Source organism: Misgurnus anguillicaudatus, chromosome 5 (assembly GCF_027580225.2).
Source record: "Misgurnus anguillicaudatus chromosome 5, ASM2758022v2, whole genome shotgun sequence".
Taxonomy (NCBI): Eukaryota; Metazoa; Chordata; class Actinopteri; order Cypriniformes; family Cobitidae; genus Misgurnus; species Misgurnus anguillicaudatus.
In genome coordinates this window covers 34,375,022-34,394,432 of record NC_073341.2, presented here as the reverse complement: position 1 = coordinate 34,394,432, position 19,411 = coordinate 34,375,022, and the positions used below count along the sequence as shown (strand labels likewise).

The following is a 19,411-nucleotide window of genomic DNA, read 5'->3' as shown; positions in this document are numbered from 1 at the left end:
ATTGAAATAATCTGCTTGAAACAACATGCGGGTGAGTAAATGCTGAGATAATGTTTATGATTGGGTAAACTAACCCTTTAGGATATGATATTATTGTATATTATTATTTTTTACTGTTCGCACAGCCTTGGTTACAAAATTTCAGCAGAAAAATCTTTTCACAGGCAAAGAAAGTTATTATGGTTTGATAAAAGATTATGTACATGAACAAAATGTGTGTTTTATAATAACAAGCACTGAAAGATTAAGTCTAGTTTTTACACCAAAAATATCTAAAAATTATTAAATTATAAAAAAGTGATTTAAGTGATTTTGTGCATAAAACAAGCAAACAAATCTGCCAATGGTGTAAGCAAAAAAATCTTGAACATTTTTCTTAAACACTAAATTCAAGAAAAATTCAAGAAAAATTTGTTTATCGAAAAATAATGCATACCCGTGGAACATTTCCCAACCAATCAGAATAAAGCATTCAACAGCCCTTTGTATAATGGGAGTTATTTTATAACACTTTCGTGTACTTTTGAAGCTTCAAGAGGTGGTCACTATCCACTCCCATTGTAAATTAAAAACACAGAAAAAACCTTACAAGAAATCACATTTTTGCATTCTGTTGATGAATTGTATGTCCTTTTATAAAGCAAACTTTAGCTACAGTAAAAAACATCACTCAACGTTCTCCACTGACTAAAAGCTTTAAAAGCAATTTGCCCTGAATGATAAACACAATGTCATTACAATCCGTAAAACTGTTAATTGATTCAGTTATTCTTTCATCACTAAACTGTTTGGTGGTCATGATAGATAAAATGCCAGCAAATAGAAAAATATCAAACAGCAATTAGGAGACGTCTCCACAATCCTCCACTTAGAGCCGAGTGTTTTTGAAGAGTCGAGAAAATAAACCGCTTTCATATTGAGAGGGGCTCGAGGAAGCTCTGAACTCTTGACCGCTCTTCTGATATTTGTTCAGAGCAAACATGCTGTCAAGACAACAGAAGTTAAGTGTACGTGTTGCTGTGGAAATGTCCTCGCTGTACTTTCAGGATGGAGAAGAGAGATCACAACTGAGGTCTCATTATCTGGTTAACAAAACTAAAGGAGTTAATAAGAATATGAAAACTTTCTCAGAATTTACCCACATGACTATTTGTCACATGCATGTTTCACAAGAAATTGAGTGTTATTGATGTGCTGACATATTTTAAACTTACCACAATGATTTTTTTACAATATTACTCGACATATCGAAATAAGCTTAACATATTATCTGAGTTTCCACACAAATGTATTGTTTTATTTTAGAAGTCCTATAACAACACACTGGTGTCATGACGTTTAAAAAATTGACATTTGATTGAAGTAGTTTAAGATTTTTGTACAAATGAAAAATCATGGGTGTACGTAATCATCAAATAAAATAAATAAATAAATAAAATAAATTGATGATTACATGCCATCAAGGTGAATAAAATATTTAATATTTCTCATTCTTTGGTGCAATTGGTGGTTATACCATTATATATTTATATATATATTTTAGAAATTTCACACGAAAATACATTTTATTAGTTATTTTTGAATGTAAATTTTAATGTGTTTTTGTAATATTTGTCCGGACAAATATATGCTATAAACAGCTCTGTTCTCTAAAAATCTTTGACAAATGATTTAAAAATGTAGGTAAAAAATTATATTACACTAAACTAGATGATTATATTTTATTCCAATATTTTCAGTTACACCATATTGACATTTTTGCAATTATCCCCCAAATATTCTTTCAAAATGAAATAAAACCATACATTTTTGACTTGGTCCTCAAAAAAGAGAATGTTTGCAAGTAATCTGCAAATTTATTTTGACATTTAGTTTTACATTTAATGGACACAATGGAAAATAATTGACGTCACGTCATTGACCCATTTAACAAATTTGACTGTGTTTCAAGCTAAACAAGAACTGCAAGCTTAAAAGATGTATACCTTGTAATGCACTGGAAGATGCTTTGGGTATAAATGCGTACATGTAATGTAAAAATGCATTTGTTGTGTTTAACTGAAGAGAGGAAGTCGTATACATCTGGATTGGCAAGCAGAATTAATTATGAGAAAAGGTGGATTTTTCAGTAAACTGTTGCTTTAAACCAGCATTTGTTATCGATCTGTGTTATATATGTGTGAATACAGTTATATAAAGCTAGATTGAAGATCAATGTGGTACAATATTGGAAGAAGGCTACCCAGCACACCACCACAGAAACAAAGCAACATACAAATCGCTTGTTGCTTTCATGTTACATCATATACAGTAAGTGTAAAATTTAGCCTCATAAAATAAACATTTCTCAAAATAAATACTAGTAAGAATAAAAAGGCAACGAATGCTCCATGTAAATAAATAAATTCAGAGTCTAGTGGCTCATTCACCAGAGACAAACAGCACAACTGCCTGATGCGAGCGGCCCTATTAATCTACACTGAACGAGATACATGACCCAGGCGTGTACAAGACGTCTGCGCCGGGGTGTCGTTGTCCTCCATCTGATCTCACAGAGGACTTTGTCATTCCAGGAAATTACACAGAAGTGCTACAGTCTCATTTAGCATTCAAGCGGGACTATAACTCACGGATCTGTCTCATTTTCTCTTAATCTAAATGCATGTTCCTTTCTTCAAGTCTGGCTCGACTTGTCACAGCAGGACGCAATAAATCTTTACACGCCCCTCGGTTTGGTTAGATGAAGACCAGACACCTGCATATACTTCTTTCACTGTGAAGCACTTCTAAGGCTTAAAAGTAAGAAAGATGCATTTACAACCTACCCATTCTCACCAAGATGCGTACAAATGACACGCAGTGTGATTATCATGCAATAGATATGCCAAATTCCGCTTTTGCATGCATGTGATACGCCAGTCCTTCCCATTCACTTATATGGCGAATCGTTTCGTGTCGTTTTATTTATTGTCTGTTTTTTAAACCATTTTCGCTTGGGTTTAGGGTTAGATTTCAGATTTGTTTTTATAACTAAAGTCGCTTTGGATAAACGTAATGCAATGTAATCCAGTAACTTATGCATTTGGAAATTAATGTAGACCATTCAGGCATTACAAGACATTCACTGTAAAAAGTTTTCATTATATTTTCTACTCTCCTCTGCTCAGCTGACCGAAAGGTCTGTCTAATAAAAACAGGTTTTGCTCAGTAGGAATAAAACCTAAAACTCTTATATCGGAGTGCAAAAGGGCATAAGGGGGTTTGAAGCTGCATTTGTTCAGGCCAGAGCTCAGGTATTAAAGGAAACTGAGGTTATTCCTCTCACATGCCCCCTTTCCTAGATGTATAATACTTAATGCCTAAAACTCAGCCTGTCAATCAAACTGATAAGACGACGAAAAAAGCTGATGCAGCTTTACAAATTATTTTACACATATACTGTATATAAAAACAGTACAAAAGTCTGAGGCAACCATGCTGCCATTAGATTAGTTGTTTTTGTAATGGTATAATGACCATATATAATTATTTATACCACGGGTCTGTTGATATTCTGACTGGATAAAAAATGTTCCACGAGTATGCATTATTTTTTGATAACCGCACACCTAACCTGTCAAATGTCTTAAAGGATTAGTCAAATTTCTTTAAAAAAATCCAGATAATTTACTCACCACTATGTCATCCACAATGTTGATGTCTTTCTTTGTTCAGTCTAGAGGAAATTATGTTTTTTTGAAGAAAACATTCGAGGATTTTTCTCATTTTAATGGATCCCAAAAACGTAACAGTTGTAATGCAGTTTAAAATTGCAAAGGACTCTAAACGATCCCAAACGAGGCATAAGGGTCTTAGCTAGGGAAACAATTGTCATTTTTGTCAAGAAAAATAAAAAATATGCACTTTTAAATAACAACTTCTCGTCTTCCTTCGGTCCTGTTTCGCGCCAGTGCGACCTCTCGTAATACGTCATCACGTCAAGAGGTCACGGATGACGTATGCAAAACTTTGCCCCAGTGTTTACAAGTGTTAAGAAAGAGGACCTTTCCAACATTGTTGTATGAGGAATGATACTAATTAATGTCTTTCTGTCAGTTTATTGTTAAAAATGGTTCGCAAATGTGCGTTTCATATATGTAACACGTGACCTTTCAACGTCATTACGCAATTACGTGAGGTCGCGCTGGTGTGTCACACAGCCGGAGGAAGAAGAGAAGTTGTGGTTTAAAAATGCATATTTTTTATTTTTCTTGCCAAAAATGACAATTGTTTCGCTAGATAAGACCCTTATGCCTCGTTTGGGATCGTTTAGAGTCCTTTGAAACTGCAATTTTAAACTGCATTAAAACTGTTAAGTTTTGGGGTCCATAAAGTCGTGGAATGTTTTCCTCAAAAAACATAATTTCTTCTCAACTGAACAAAGAAAGACATCAACATCCCGGATGACACGGTGGTGAGCAAACCATCCGGATTCTTTTCAAGGAAAATGGACTAATCCTTTCAAAAAAAATAGGCACCAGAGCAATGTTTGTGGTAACCATAAGTGAAATAATTGACTCCGGTACTTTGAATTATTTAAAAATAATGCACACCCTCGGCGTAATTCAATGGCCCGTCGTCAATTATTCTTTACTTATATAAAGCTGTCTTGTCAAACAAATACAAATTAATTCCCAGTGCACAGATAAAAATGTAAAGATTATGGGGATATTCAGAAGCTAAAAAATTTGTAAAGCTACTGAACATCCTGTTGCAATAAAGTAGTCTGCTGTAAAATGACTTTTTACACAGTCAAGCCACAGTTGCTGGTACAATACATACTGTATAGTAGCAATGACAATACATAGATGTTAAATGTGCTATGAAGTTTGTCTTAAAGCATCAATCACTTGTGAAACAGACACAGAGCCAAACTCTCAAGTCTCTTGAGGTTCTGGATGTGTCAACTGGCAGAACTTCTTTGGTCTTCGACTGATGAGTTCAGGTGAGGCCATGACAGACCGCAGATCTCTCACATCAGCCATCATCTCGTGTTTGCCGAGTCTACAGAACCTTTCATCTCTGAATCTTTCTCAACAAGCCTTTACCAATCTCATCAGCTGCCTAAATTCACTGAGCCGCTTCAAGACAATTATCAAATCTGAGCAGTGAGCTGTTTCTAAGGGAAAACTACCAAAATAATATACAAAGAGTTTTGCACATGTATAATTGAGAGAAATTACTTAAGCTTAAATAATAAAAACCAGAGAAGTAAAAAGACAAAGAGAAACAGAGCGCAGGTGTTCGATTTATTTCAAGTTAGCTTTACTGACCCAAGTCAAAAGCGTCCAGCACCACCATGTCTTTGTATTATTCGCAGCAGCCCTTCTTCTAGACGGCAGAGTTGACTTTGATTTCTCTGAAGAATCACTTTAAAGTAAATGCTCATCTCTGCTCAATGAAATGCATGATTTGAGGTAGCCTATTGAGAATGCCCATATTACAAATCATGTGGGACGAATTGTGTGAAAGTTAAAATAAAAATTCTCGACTTTAAGTGTAAGCAGTTATAATAGCAGTGATGCTTACCTTAGCAAGCAGAGAGGAGAAAGCGAGTATTATTGTGTTCAAACCTGAGTTAAAGTGGAGGTGGCAGTTTCATCAGTATTGCGAGAACTGTGTGTCTATCTCTAGCTCCCACACACACACACACACACGCAAACAGACACATGCACAGAAACACACCACAACACAAAAACACCAAAAAAAAACACACAACGCACAAATACATGCACAAACACACACAAAAATATAAGCTCACAAACGCACATGCATAAATACACACACACACTCACAAACACACAGCCCACAACAAACAATGCAATAAACACACAACCACACAAAAACACCAAGAAAACGCACAGAAAGTATAACACAAAAAAGCAAACATATGCACAAATGCACACACACATAAATATACGCCCAAACACGCACACATAAAAACATGCACAAACAAAAAAAAATGCACATAAACAGACACATATATATATAAACACACAAATGCACATGCATAAACACACAGGGCACAACACCTAAACACACACAAACAAATACAGCCACACAACACCAAAACTCACATAAAACACCAAGAAAGCACACGCACGCACACACAAATATAAACGCACAAACACATAAAAAAATGCACAAACTCAAAAAAATAAATGCACATAAACACACACACTTATATAAACACACAGATGCACATGCATAAACACACAGACAGACACAAACACACATAAACACACACCTGCACGTGTGTGTGTGTTTATATATTTGTGTGTGTTTTATTGGTGTTTTTTGTGAGATTTGGTGTTGTGTAAGTTTACTGTATTTGTTTGTTTGTCTGCGTTTAGGTGTTGTGCGCTTTTTATGCATGTGCCTTTTTGTGTTTATATATGTGTGTATGTGTTTATGTGCATTTATTTTTTTGAGTTTCTGCATGTTTCTATGTGTGTGTGTGTGTGTTTACATGTTTGTGTGTGTTTTCTTGGTGTTTTTTGTGAGTTTTTGTTTTGCGTGAATTTACTGTATTTGTTTGTGTGTGTGTGTGTGTGTATGTGTTTATGTGTGTGGCTGTGTGTTTATGCATGTGCATTTGTGTGTTTATATATGTGTGTGTGTTTATATATGTGTGTGTGTTGTTTATGTGCATTTATTTTTTTGAGTTTGTGCAAGTTTTTATGTGGCCGTTTATATTTGTGTGTGTGTTTGTTTACATATTTGTGTGTGTTTTCAAGGTTTTTTTTGTGAGTTTTTGTGTTGTGTGAGTTTATTGTATTTGTTTGTTTGTGTGTGTGTGTGTGTGTGTGTGTGTGTGTGTGTGTGTGTGTGTGTGTGTATAAACACACAAATGCACATGCATAAACACACAACACCTAAACACACATAAACAAACAAATACAGTAAACACACACACAACACAAAAACACCAAGAAAACACACACAATGCACAAACAACTGAACAAACAAACACACACATGGACACATACTGTAACCTACATGCCCACACACAAAAAAAATAAATGCATACACATGCACAAACAAACAAACAAACACACACACACACAAGCGCGCACACACATATATAAGCCCACACACACAAATATATAAACCCACAAACACACACACATACGCACACACAGAGAGAGAGGATAAGTCTTTCTGCGCTCTAATCAGTGCAGGTATTGAGAAGTAAAGGACCCTGGAGGTTTCAGTTCAGCACAAGATATAAAGTAAAACACTCATTTATGAACTCATCTGTAGCAGACAAACACAACACAAGAGCTGCAAGGAAACAACAACATTTCCTTCCTGCAGCATGACTTTAATATAAAGTTTGACAAACACTTTCTTTTTGCTTCAGGCTGACTCGAAGTGAAGCTGTAGTGATTTAAACTGACTGTAGCGTCTACTTTTAAAACTTCTCCATTTAAACCGCTTACATGAAAGCGATATTTTGGCTTTCAGTTTCTGCTTTCGGGCAAGTGGCACAAAGTGTACAAAAACAGTCATACAGCAAATTCCGATGCATGTTCTTTTTATGAGATGTTTACAGTACATGCCAGTGTTGAGTCACATAATAATTTTATTCTTAAACTTTCTATTAATAATCAAAGCATTGTTAAATATCAGAGTACTCAACACAACAAAAAATATGGGTTATCAATTGAAAGGACATTTTTATCAAATGTCACAAATTTTCAGTCATACACCTCCATGATGATTAATCCAAAGGTTTAAAGAGCATCCGCATATTTAAAAAACCTCAAGCACACACATCAAAAAAAGGAAGGACATTTAAAACCTGGACACCAAGCTGAGACACCAAATACAGCACACAACACACACAAAAGTATTCATCCAAAAAAACGAAAAAAGAAAATGAAATCACCCTTGTAAGTAGTGCGCCAGCGACTTCGTGCCCACGGCCTGTACCTGGCCGGACCCAACAGTCTGTAGTAATACCACCTCCTTCCCAAAACTCTCCTAATTGCCCCGGACATGATTTCCAGGTTTCTTACTCTCTCCACGATCAACAACTGAATTCAGAAACAGTAAAACTCCTGCTAAAACTGAATCCCTGCCAGACAGGTAGGGATGTTTTTTATGATCCCTGTGCTGATCCTACAAGTCAGGACTGCTCCTGAAACCATGGGACAAAACGTTTTTGGATGGGGAGAAGATAAGAGGGGGAAAGTAGAATGCAAGAGACGACTCCTCCCCACAAATAACTGTTGTTATTTGGGCATGACGCATCTAAGGTGGTAAGCATTACCAAAGAAAACTTCACATTCTTCCCTTATCTCTGTAAAGCCAACAACAACAAGCATTTGAAGTAACTCGTCCGTGGTTATGAAACATTCTGCATAGTGGCTGACACCAATAAAAACGAACGAACAGGAGGTTTGTATCCCACCCTTAACTAAACATCCAATACGCTGACATGTTTACTGTGCTCTGACAGGCATTTGAACCCATGACCTCTATGACAACACTATGGCCGGCGATGTAATGAGATTTACGAGTCGTCCAAGATCATCTCACCTCCCTGATGAAATTCCCGATACTGAAAACTATTTCGAATAGATCTATGAGTGCACAGGAAAAACCATGTTGCTTTGAAATAAAACGTCTGCTAATAAACGGTAAATGTAATTTTTGTTGAACTACTTTAAAACCTAAGTGACTTGAATCATATCATTTTATTACATCAAATTCACAACTTCATTACTACTCCACAAAGCCACCAGCTGTCAGCGCTCCTGCAAACTTACAGATGTATTTAGGACTACAAAGTGAAAAGATTTAAGGGAATAATTAAATAGCGGAAGTTGTACAGACAGTTTGAGTCTGTGTCTAAGCAGCGGGAGATGAACGGATGGAGGTACGTTGACAATCTAGCGGCTTGATGACAAAATATTTCTCCAGTGAAAGGGGAACAGTGTTTGTGGCATGCTGGGTCTTTGAAGGGGTTTAACAAAATAATAGATGCCAGAAGAGACGGCAAGAGCCACTTTTATTCTCTCCTGATGCTCAGACACTTGACCCCAGCGTGAACTTTCTCATTGAGAAAAGATGTTTAAATCTGCTCTCATGAGCTCTGCGCTGGTATAAATGTAAGAAATAAGACATCTAATATAATACGCCACCTAAGCCTGAGTTCGGCTAAAGGAGAGGATAGGGCTACAAAAATCAAACTGCATCCGAATGATTGGCAGCTCTGATGCTGACTACTTTCCATAAAAAAAGAAAAAGAGAATATAGTAGACAAACACCATAAACCGGAATCAAGTGATTCTGTAGCTCAGTTGGTAAAGCATCATGTTATCTACACACAGGTTGTAGGCTCTATTTCCAGTGAATAAATGTTTTGAATGCACTATCAGTTGCGTTGTATACTGTAAACGGGACTCCCTAATGCATAAATGTAAATAAATGAGACACCCCTCGCTGCAGCCTGCAGCACGATGACGTAGTGGATTAATCCAATACGTAGTGGATGTTCAAACACGCATGCGCAGTGAATATAATGTTACGCGCATGCGCAGTGAATATAATGTTACGCGCATGCGCGGTGCTGTGTTGTTGTTGATGAACAATCGCACGTGCTTTGGTATTTCAAGAAGAATCTGCTGAAAAACGAAGGATTATTTAACAACAGTGATTGTATAAAGGTAGGTAATTAATCTTTATTTACTGATTTGTTGTTTCAACATGTATAGTCTTGTGTAACGTTAGTGTTATGTGTCCGAAGCGGTATAAAGGTGACTTAATATGCTAACAGCGATTCTCATTTTAATCATAACGTTACTTCAGAACATAATGCCACGCGTGGACAGACTGTAGGTCTAATGTAAAACTAACCTGATTTTGCTAGGCTAACTAATGCTTTTTTTAGGCTAACTAATGCTATTGCATTGTTCTAGATGAATGTTTTTTTAAAGGACAGTTGCCCAGTAATAGGTGCACATACTGTAACCAGTGTCACTTAATCTTAAATTAATACATCTGGATTGGATTTTTTTATAAAAGAGACTTAGTACTTGTATGTTAACAATCCTTTGCATTTTTATTTGAAAAGTTCAACTTAATGAGATTTGACTGTTTTTTTGTAGATTTGACTGGATTTGGCAAGATGCCCTTGCTCATTAAAGAAGATGGAGATGTGGCTTTTATCAGACTGTTGACATGCCAGCTTTTTCACTATGTTGTTAGTAAAGCATCTTTCAGAGAAAAGGCTCATGTAGTCTGGCTTGACAGTAAGTTATTTAATTTAAAAAATTTTCCATAGCTCAATTAGAGCATTACATTATTAGCAAATATCATCAGGTAACACACATACTAATTAAAGCAAGTCACTTTGGATAAAAGCATCTGCCAAACGTGTGTGTGTGTGTGTGTGTGTGTGTGTGTGTGTGTGTGTGTGTGTGTGTGTGTGTGTGTGTGTGTGTGTGTGTGTGTGTGTGTGTGTGTGTGTGTGTGTGTGTGTGTGTGTGTGTGTGTGCTTATAGTAACAGTGTTTTTATTCTAAATTCATATAAAGTATCCCTAGATTTAGACTATACATTTAAGTTAATTTTTAATATTTACTTCTCTTTGTTAAAATAGCTGTTGTCAACTGGAACACATTCTCCGGGGTGTAGAGATTTATTTACAGACTGTCCACCAGGTCGAGTTGGAGGAAGGGTGTCCCAGGGATGAATTGTTCATCTATTCTGCATCAGTAAAGCAGTGGTGGCGTGGCACTGACTTTAAACTATTTAAGATCAAACTGTGACAAAAGCTTTATCTGTGCTGACTGCAGTCAGTTATATGTGACCCTGCCTGTGAAAAAACAGGATAAGTCTTGAAATGTAATTATGATATAATGAGCATCAAAGTGTTATTTTCATTACTTTCACATTGATTTTGACATTTGACATGATTTTACTCAGTCAACCCCACACACCCAGCCAACTTTTTCTTTGAACTTTTGCCCTTTGGCCGGCGCTACAAAGCACTGAACACTATAAACAACAGTTTGTTCCTCAGGTTATATACCTAAACAATTAAAGCACCCATAACTTCCACACCTGTCATAACTGTATATTGTTTATAATCACCACATACTGTACATCTGAAACTACCATTCTAAACTATGCTACTGTAAATATCACCTATTATCTATCTGTACAACAACAGCATCTGAACATCCATACAGGCATCACTACACACAATTGTAAAAAAGGAGAATATATATATATATATATATACATATACTTATATATACTTACTGTACCATGCTGCTTATTTAAATTATTTTTGTTTTTATATTACTAGTGTGTTATTGTCTTTAATTTAACTTAGTCATTCTATTTATGTCCGTAACATGTCACCAAGACAAATTCCTTGTATGTGACAAAAACATACTTGGCAATAAAGCTGATTCTGATTCAATATTAAAGATATCAATGGTTTTTTTACAGAATGTTGTTTACATTATGTAGAATGAGTTAATGTAGAAAACAGTAAATCACAGAAAGATGACTAGCTGAGTTTTCACTAAGTTCATGTTTAGGCCTAATGTTTATTGTTAAAATGTTTTAATATTTGCAGTCACTGATCATCAGTGAATTGAATAAGCTGTGGGGTAAAAGTTAAATAAACAAACAACTTAAATAAATGACAAGTTAGTTTTGTTTCCATTTAACAGTAACTTGAATAGATATATATATAATAGAATATTTTTTAAATAACTCCAATACAACACTCAAATAAATGATTGATTAAAACGTTACATGTATCATTGCTAATATACCTTATCTTGTTGTTTAAAGATGATTGTTTAATACATCTTAACATTACCACATGTTAAGTTAATACATTACACAATGCTAAAAATGTAAAATGAGTTTACAGTCCCTTACGAAAATTAACCATGGTTTTATTGTGGTAAAAGTGTAGTAACCATAGTTTTTGGTGTGATTATCAGCAAAACCATGGTTTTACTACACTAACCATTGTTTAACTATTGTTTTTGAAAACCATGGTTATCAAAACTATTGTTATTTTGTGGTTACCATGGTTTTACTACAGTACCAGGTTTTTTGGTTTTAACTGTAGTAAAACCATGGTTAATTTTCGTAAGGGGTAACGTTAGCCTACTCATTCAATACGATCAGCTTTTATGGATAAATTATGTGAAAATAACTGCACTGAACACGCAAAAACATGGTTTTATTAAATTTGCACGTGGGTATCCAACTTATTAACTAATCTAGGACAACAGCACGTTTATCGGCATTTGACGGCAAATGTGTTAATGTTTGTGTTCAGTTCAAATACACAACCGAGCACTGGATTTGGATTTATATTCACTGCGCATGCGTGTTTGAACATCCACTACGTACTGGATTAATCCACCACGTCATCGCGCTGCAAGCTGCAGCGAGGACTTCTTGAAATAAATCGCCTCAAGTCAGACTTTAAAGATGCAATCTGTATAATTCGCGCTACTAGAGGGCGCCAGAACAAAACAATAACAATGACGTAGATTAATGATGCTCTGAAGCAGCGTGGACTGATGGGATTTGTTGTCTTTAACTCAAACACTAATGACCATCAATCAGACGGGAATGAGAAATCATGTTACTGGATGAGGTAAAGTGATCAAGTTTTATAAATGTTGTGTTTGATGACATCGTTTTATTTCATTATGTTAGTTTTCATGTAATGTTCAAAACGCAATTGTTTGTCATAGATGTTACAGTATTAGTCCAATACGATGGTTTGTTAACAACACAGCACAGAATTAAGTGTTCAGATTAACAAACTTACCATAAACAAGCGAGTGGCCCGACAGACGCTATTACTTCCGCATTTGTCCACGACACAATTTTTTTAATGAGTAGTGGGAGTATTTTAACGTGCAATAAACCAATGAGAGTCTCAGCTCTCATCCCCTTTAAAAGCCAGTTGCGCTGGCGCTATGTCTAATCCCTATTTAGATGACGGACTTTGTAAACTGAAAAACTAAGCGGAGGAAGAAGATCCCCAGTTTAAGAATAATGTTAAATAATTGTGTTGTTTTTCACTTGTATTGAAATTGTTCTTTTTTTTATTAAAACCTTTAAAACCTGTTTTCATTTAGTCATGGAAGTAAAAAAGCAGGCTTTTAATTGCTTTAAATCTATGGCTATCCAATATCATCAAAAAATAATTTACAAGTAAGAAAAGGTTTTTACTCTAAAAATACTTTATTTGTAACAAACAGGAGATAAAGAATTTACAAACGGCTCTCCGCACGTTTCAGCACTTGGACAGCGTTTTTTTTAAGCATTACTTAAAAATGTTGCTCATCTCACTATATGCACAGGTACAGAGTCATCATATACAATAAATCCGTCAGGTAGCATTAAAAAAAAAAAACATTTAAATCAGATGCATTTGTTAAAAGCAAAGCATTTATTTACTTACCAGGCTACAGGTGAAGCAGCTCTTTGCGCATTCTAACGTCTCATAATTAGTTCTCATTTATGTCCAAGAAACTCAATAATAATCTTTTACATTCAATCCTTTAATCTTTCATATTTAAAAGCGTTTTTGTGCTGCTGCGCATTCATGTGTGTGATAAGCAAACCCGCGTTGTCGTCACGTTTATAAGCGCATATTACTAATGCGCTCTTTAAATAACAAAAAACATATTGCGCCATTGACTTTAGACCAGGTTTTTGTTGGTCAATGGAGAAGTCTATTTTAGTTGCCTCAAAATAGCAACGCGCCAACAATGCGCCTGAACACACCTCGTTTTCAGACCAGAACGCCCATTGGCGCAAAAAGGGGCGCAAATGCATTTGCTAAACAACGTGGCGCTAAAGGTGAAAATGATAATTGCGCAGGGTGGAAACTAGCAAAAGACACTTGTGTCACTCGCGCATTGCGTTGCATTGCGCCGGGTGTAAGATAGAGCCCATTGTTACTAATCAGCTAGACAAAATATGTAACACTGGACTAGTGGTTTTACTAATATTTTACTGCATATATCTTACAAATTTTACCTTTAACCCAATGTAGCATAGATATTTACACTTGCGTAAAATAATATAGTTTCCAAAATATTAAAATGAACACACAAGCGTTTAAATTCTGCAGAATGCTTTACATTAAGTTCATACAGAATCCATGCGGGCCTGCTAAAGATTTTTGCATACAAAAAAAAAACACTTCCAATCATTTTCTCCTTCTAAACAGGTGGAAGCTTAAAGTAAATCTGCATATATCTCATGCTATTGCTTCCCTTAGACGAATGGCTCTATTATTTTCCTTAATTTGGAAAAAAGTGTCTGCTATATGCCTCAATGTAAATGTAAATGTAGAATTTGGCTGCATCTGCAGTTGATATTTGACAACTACTATTAGTGGTCAAACATTTTTACTCTACTGTATGCTATGGGATCCAAGTATAAAGTAAGGACAGAGGAAAAAATGACCATCTTATAGTATTGTTTTCAGTATACAAATATCTAAATATTCTTAAAGTGCACCTAGTTCATTGCTAAAAAACAACATTATTTTGTGTATTTGGTATAATACAATGTGTTTGCTTGGTTTATGGTTCAAAAAACTAATTATTATCTACATAATGTACATTTTTGTAGCTCCAGATTTTACCATCTTCTTGAATTTTTTTTTACCATCTGTACGCTGTGATTGGTCTGAATACCTCAGAAGTCAGCCGGAAATGTGACGCTCCTAACCATGTTTGAAAGATGACCTTAGAAAATAAGTCTAGTTTTTAGACAAAATATACAACATAAGTGAATTTGTGCTTAAAACAAGCATAAAAATCAGCCAATGGGGTAAGAATTTTTTTCTTGAATTAAGTGTTTAAGAAAAAAGTTCAAGATGTTTTTTCATACAACATTGGCAGTTTTTTTTTGCTTGTTTTAAGCACAAATTCACTTAAATTTTGTTTTTTGTCACCAAGAAAATGCATCTTAATTAAATAATTAATTATTTATTATAGATATTTGTACTGAAAACAAGACAAAAATACTAAGCAAGAAATTAATTTTTTGCAGTGGATAGCCATACGTGAATGTATTCTCCAACTTCCAAAGTGTATAAGTTACTTGGCCCAGCATTGCTTTAACTTAGTACACATAGACTGACTAAACTTTTTCTGTGTTGATCAGGTTACTCGGGTGAGGGTTACGTGTTTCCAACAAACTCTGAAACTTTCTTCTTCCAGCCTTTAAATGGAGCCACAGAACTAAATATCAGCCCCAAACAGAAGAATGTACACACGTTTAAATATCAGTGCGCAGGAGGTATAAACAATCTGTACATGACCTCAGCTCTCTGCCCTGGACATCTGTTAGTTTGGACATTTAATAGGAAATTATGTTTACATTCAGTGCCCCCCTCTGGAAAAAAGTGGTACTGTTAATGTTTGGTAAATGTGGGTAAATACGATTTCATCAGATACCACAATTCATCAGGTAGACAGAAAGATGGTCAGACAGAAAAATAGACAGACAGGCAAATAAACAGAGACAAGACAAATAGACAAATAAGTATAAACACAGACAAAACACAATGAGACAGATAGGCAGACATTTAGACAAAATGATAGACAAATACAAAGAGAGACAGACAGGGAAAACATGACAGAAAGTCAAATAAACAGAGAGACAGACAGACAAATAGAGAAACAAATATACAAATAGTTAGAGACAGACAGAAAAAAAGAGAGAGACTCAATTCAAATACTCAGAGAGACAGACAGACAAATAGTGAAACAAATACTGTATACAACTATTTCAAGACAGATAGACAAATACACAGAGAGACAGGCAGAAAAATGACAAAATGTCAAATATACACAAAGAGGACAGACAGAAAGAAAAACTGAGTAAAAGTCAAATACACAGAAATACGGGCAGACAAATGAAAAACAAATACACAAATAGTTTTTGTAAAAGTTGATTTAATTTTAAAAAGAAAAAAACTTTAACTTCATGCACAAAATTATGTACTTTCACATAAGATTAAGACATCAGTCATATCAGTGAATTCAAAAAGTTATATTACACAAAGAGCAGGTTGCCCCCTCATGGGAGCATAGTGTCCAAATGTTGAGATCAAATGAACAACTTATAAAACCTAACCGAGGACAAAATGTGGAAAAACCTTTCCATCTAAAAACCTAGATTTCAACTAAACCAGTAAATCAGTGTCACATAACCAACAAAGAGCCACAGAAACATAAACAAATAAGTGGACCATTAATGCACAATAAACAAGCAGTGATGATGCTATTAACCGCATTAAATGCCCGAGTACAGCGCCAGCAATCCTGAGTGTGCAGAGTTCACTAAAGGACACACCGGGTTGTTGAAGAGACAAAATAACCCTTGTGTGAAATGGCAAAGGACTGAGAACCTGTGATGTCTGCAGGGTATTTTACATGCTAGTTTGGATATAGCTAGAATGGACAACAACCCGAATCATCAACAGATCAGCAAACACAATGACATTCTTTCTGTGACCATGTGACAAAGTGAAAAAGCGTGCACAAACACATTAGATGTAATCAAGCATGCCACACTGCAAAAAAAAAAAAAAAAAAATGACGTTCTTACTTAGTATTTTTTTCTTGTTTTCAGTTAAAATCTACAAATTCTTAAATTAAGATGCTTTTTCTTGATGAGCAAAAGGGAAAAAAATCTGCAAATGGGGTAAGCAAAAAAATCTTGAACATTTTTCTTAAACACTAAATTCAAGAAAAACTCAAAAAAAATGTGCTTGCCCCATTGGCGGATTTTTTTTTGCTTGTTTTATGCACAGGGTCACTTCAGTTTGATATTTTTGGTCTAAAAACTAGACTTATTTTCGTTTTGCTCATCAAGAATTTGTTTTACTGAAAATAAGACAACAATAAGAAAATTTCTTCTTGAAAATAATTTTTTGCAAGTTTACCTTTTTTCATAAAAAAAAATATTCAAAAGGTTTTTTCTTATTCAATTTGGCAGATTATTATTTATTTGCTCGTTTTATGCACAAATTCGCTTAAATTTTAAATTTTTTGTCTAAAAACTAGACTTATTTTCCTAGGTTGTTTTGCTCATCAAGAAAATACTTCTTAATTTAAGAATTTTTAGATATTTTTACTGAAAACAGTAAAGCTGTGATGAAGTATGCCACACTGCAAAAAATGACTTTCTTACTTAGTATTTTTGTCTTGTAAAAATAAATCAAGATGTTTTGTCTTGAGCAAAATGACCTAAGAAAATAAGTCACGTTTTTAGACAAAAATATTAAATTTAAGTGAATTTGTGGATAAAACAAGCAAAAAAATCTGCCAATGGGGTAAGCTAATTTTTCTTGATTTTTTTCTTGAATTATGTGTTTTAAAGGTACACTCCACTTTTTTTGAAAACAGGCTCATTTGAATTTTACCGTTTTGGAATCCATTCAGCCGATCTCCAGGTCTGGCGGTACCACTTTTAGCATAGCTTAGCATAATCCATTGAATCCAATTAGACTATTAGCATCGTGCTTAAAAATGAAAAAAATACGTATGCCCGAAAATAGTCCCCTGCTATTTAAAGTAACCAAGGGGATTATTTTCGGGCACTGCGTAATATCATTGCACCTCCTGCAGCCATAGACTGTAAAAAAGATGGACGCCGCCTCTTTGCTCTCTTCCATTGGTGAAAAGTGAAGCCGCCAGTGTCCCGATACGGCGCTGATATCTTGGGTCTTGAGTCTGCGCAGTAGCGATTTCGGGACCAGTCCTGCGCAGTAGTGAGCAGGAAGTAAAGCCGCGAAATCAAGACCCCGCCCTCGCAGAATGCGCATATCACACGATATCACAGCTGTCAATCATGACGTGACACCACGGTTTTTATATCATTAAACTTATAAACTTATTTTAAAAACAAACATTTGAATTTACATCAGCGTGATAAAAACTATACTAAATGACAGAAACCAGCTTCGGAAAAAAGATAATTGAAGTGTAATTAAATTGTTTAGTTGGTCTCAAGTCCCATTGAATAACATGGGGAGGTGGGGTTTATAACCTATACTGGGACCAGTCACTGGGAGGAGATCGAGACGTTTTGGCTTCACTTTTCAGGGCTTGTGCGGCACGCTTGCCTGCAGCCATGTTACAGTAGCAAAGTCATTGATTATTATGCCAGAATGAGTGCATAGCCATATCTGCCTAGAAAACCGCAACTTAAAATTTTCTGTTGGGCTTAGTAAACAATGTAACTACAGAAAGGTCAAGTTTTAAATAGGAAAAATATCAAAACTCTTTGGTTATTTTTAGCGCGATGCTAATGGTCTAATCAAATTCAATGGATTATGCTAAGCTATGCTAAAAGTGGTGCCACCAGACCCGGTGATCAGCTGAATGGATTCCAAAACGGTAAAAATCAAATGTGAGCTGGAAAATAAGCATATTTTCAAAAAAGTGAAGTGTCCCTTAAAGAAAAAGTTCAAGATTTTTTTGCTTACCACATTGGCAGATTTTTTCTGCTTGTTAAATCCACAAATTCACTTGATATTTTTTGTCTTAAAACTTAGACTTATTTTCTTCTATTCTTGAGAATTGTTAGATATTTGTGCTTAAAACAAGACAAAAATGCGAATTAAGAAAGTCATTATTTTGCAGTGTGTGGCCCTAAACAAGAGTCCAAAAGATGCAGAGTTTGCAAAGAAAAGTTTTCACAGTGACGAAACATCAATTACGCACAGTTCTTTCAACTTGAAAGTGTGAAAATACTCCATTAGTCGTGGTGTTTGGGCTATTTGAGGACTACTGACTTTATTTTTACAACCACTAAAGTGCTGTTATTTTGTTGCTCTGGAAAAAGCTAGATTATACCGCAGCCAGACTAATATGGCAAACCAGAAAAGCCCTTGTAAAAGCAAGCACACATACAAAGAGATTCTGGTGCACCACATAAAGCAAATCCGACACTAAAACTGAGATCGCCTCTATAGTGCAGTAAAATGCATATTTATGCAACATTTTATAGATGGGGTGTTTTCTGGAGGCATGGAAGACCTCCTTAAACACAAAATATTGGAGAAAGTAAAATATGAGATCTACACTAAATAAAAGTGCTACAAAAGGCAGAATAACAAAATGTGAAAAACATTGTATAAATATTTTTAAAACAGTATAAATCTGAAACATTTCATTTTTAATTCCAAGCATATCCGAGCACTTATAAAAATGTGTTGACAAACATGCCTCGTAATTTATGAGACGTGACTTTTATGGGACTTTATGGGCCCTTCTGGTCTTGGCTATTTGCTGCTTGTAAGTACGAAGCTCCTCTTTGAACATCTGGATGTCCCCTAGAAGGCGAGAGGCCCT

The 19,411-nt window shown here is 35.2% G+C and overlaps 1 protein-coding gene and 1 long non-coding RNA gene across 5 annotated transcripts in view; one reads left to right on the top strand and one right to left on the bottom strand.

Annotated features, from left to right (window-relative positions):
• dab2ipa (DAB2 interacting protein a) overlaps nucleotides 1-19,411 on the bottom strand; it is a 140,130-nt gene that overhangs the window by 91,527 nt on the left and 29,192 nt on the right. Inside the window, exon 1 of one of the 4 annotated variants that reach the window (XM_055167772.2) lies at nucleotides 7,931-8,145. The exons of the other annotated variants lie outside the window; for them this stretch is intronic. Coding sequence (XP_055023747.2) covers nucleotides 7,931-8,042 — 112 coding nt within the window. The 5' untranslated portion in view covers nucleotides 8,043-8,145. Of the gene's footprint in view, nucleotides 1-7,930; nucleotides 8,146-19,411 lie in introns of those variants that run through there. 4 annotated transcript variants of the gene reach the window in all.
• Nucleotides 9,558-11,475, top strand: LOC129441925 (uncharacterized). Its single transcript, XR_008643696.2, has 3 exons — nucleotides 9,558-9,713; nucleotides 10,155-10,298; nucleotides 10,648-11,475. It is a non-coding gene; the product is annotated as an uncharacterized lncRNA (long non-coding RNA).